The 1554-nt window shown below is 39.3% G+C and overlaps 1 protein-coding gene across 1 annotated transcript in view; it reads right to left on the bottom strand.

Moving 5' to 3' along the window:
- PREX2 (phosphatidylinositol-3,4,5-trisphosphate dependent Rac exchange factor 2) overlaps positions 1-1554 on the bottom strand; it is a 296072-nt gene that overhangs the window by 115205 nt on the left and 179313 nt on the right. Inside the window, exon 26 of the mRNA XM_019548936.1 lies at positions 629-808. Coding sequence (XP_019404481.1) covers positions 629-808 — 180 coding nt within the window. The remainder of the gene's footprint in view (positions 1-628; positions 809-1554) is intronic.

The following is a 1554-nucleotide window of genomic DNA, read 5'->3' as shown; positions in this document are numbered from 1 at the left end:
CGCCCCCCTCCCTGACCCCTAATTACCAGCTCTGAGTCCAGATCCAGCTCCCCAATGCAGCAGGCAGGGACTGCCCGAGTCATCAAAGCTCTTTGAATCTTTTCTGAAGATTTGGAGAGCTTTGAATCAATTTGGACCTTTTTATTGGTCCCTTGATTCAATTCAGATTTGGAGATTTGGCCACTGAATCAGGCCAAATCTCCTCCAAATCAAATCAGCATCCAAAGCTTCGCACAGCTTCATGACTGCCCATGGGTCACTCCAGTCCACTGGTCATATGTTTGAAATAAAACTTTTTGGTTTGGGTCCAATTTCCCTAAGTGGAGATACAACAGAAATTGTTTCTGTATTCTGAATCATCATCTCACAGAATGATCCACAACTCTTGTTACATTTCCCTGTGAAGTTCAGGGATATTCAGATCTGGAGTTCTAATAAAGGCCCATTGCACAGTGTTACCACAAGAGGTTTTACAAAAAAGTAGTCCACTTTGATGACTAAGTTATAAAAAAGTTTCCTTTTGTAAGAGATAAGAACTATTATAGTTTGATATTCCATTTTGACCTGCTATGCTACATCTTGCTGTTATATTAAAGACTGAAACAAAAAATACTTTTTGTGCCATTACCTGTATGAATCCCTATTGCTGATGGTGTCGTGGCCAGAATCTTCCTGCTCATCACCAGCTACATTAAAACAGACCTTTTTCCCATTCTTTTCTCCCTTGTCATTGTCACTGTCTGCTTGTATTAAAGCCTCGGGTGTTTTACGTTCTAATTTGGGAGAATAGGTTATCGAAGAGAGGAGACTGCAATGTAAAAAACAACATTAAAGAATTAGCCGTGTACCAAATAACTATTAGCATTAAACTTCCTCCAGCAATGTTATGCTAAATGTCTTTGTTCGTCCTTTCCATTATTTTGTGACAAATAAAAAGAAGGCGTAACATGTTAAATTTATTTTCATATCCACTTAAAAAGAATGGCAAATTAAAGCAAAAAAATAACGTACTTCATAATAAAAAAAATTAATGAGCCAAATTCATGCTTCAAATAAACGTAACACATTAGCATTTCAAAACACTAAATACAGTGATAAAGCAGTGATTCTCTCAGAAGTAAAAGATTACGATAGTATATTCTTGAACTTTTGGGCCCAAATTCTTAATTAGGATGACTTGTTTTTAAAACGATTTTTATATTTTCTGCAAACACCTAGCAAAATAAGTTGAAATACTCCTCTGTATTATCATAGAATCAATGAGTTCGAAGGGACCTAGACAGATCATCTAGTCTGACCATCTAGTCTGACCATCTGCCATGGGCAAGAAGGAGCACTGGGGGTGGCAGGGATCATAAGACCCCAGCCACGTGCCTATCCAGTCTCCTCTTGAAGATTTCCAGGGAAGGTGAGAGCACCACCTCTCTAGGAAGTCTATTCCAGGCTCTGGCCACCCTTACAGTGAAGGAGTTCTTCCTAATATCTAACCTAAACCTATCCTCCCTCAGCTTGTGACCATTGTTCCTGGTGACTCCAAGGGGGGCCCTGGTGAAC

Source organism: Crocodylus porosus, unplaced genomic scaffold (assembly GCF_001723895.1).
Source record: "Crocodylus porosus isolate Cpor-Errol unplaced genomic scaffold, CroPor_comp1, whole genome shotgun sequence".
NCBI classification, from domain to species: Eukaryota; Metazoa; Chordata; order Crocodylia; family Crocodylidae; genus Crocodylus; species Crocodylus porosus.
The sequence above is the reverse complement of the archived record's forward strand: the minus strand, read 5'-3'. Positions and strand labels throughout refer to the sequence as shown.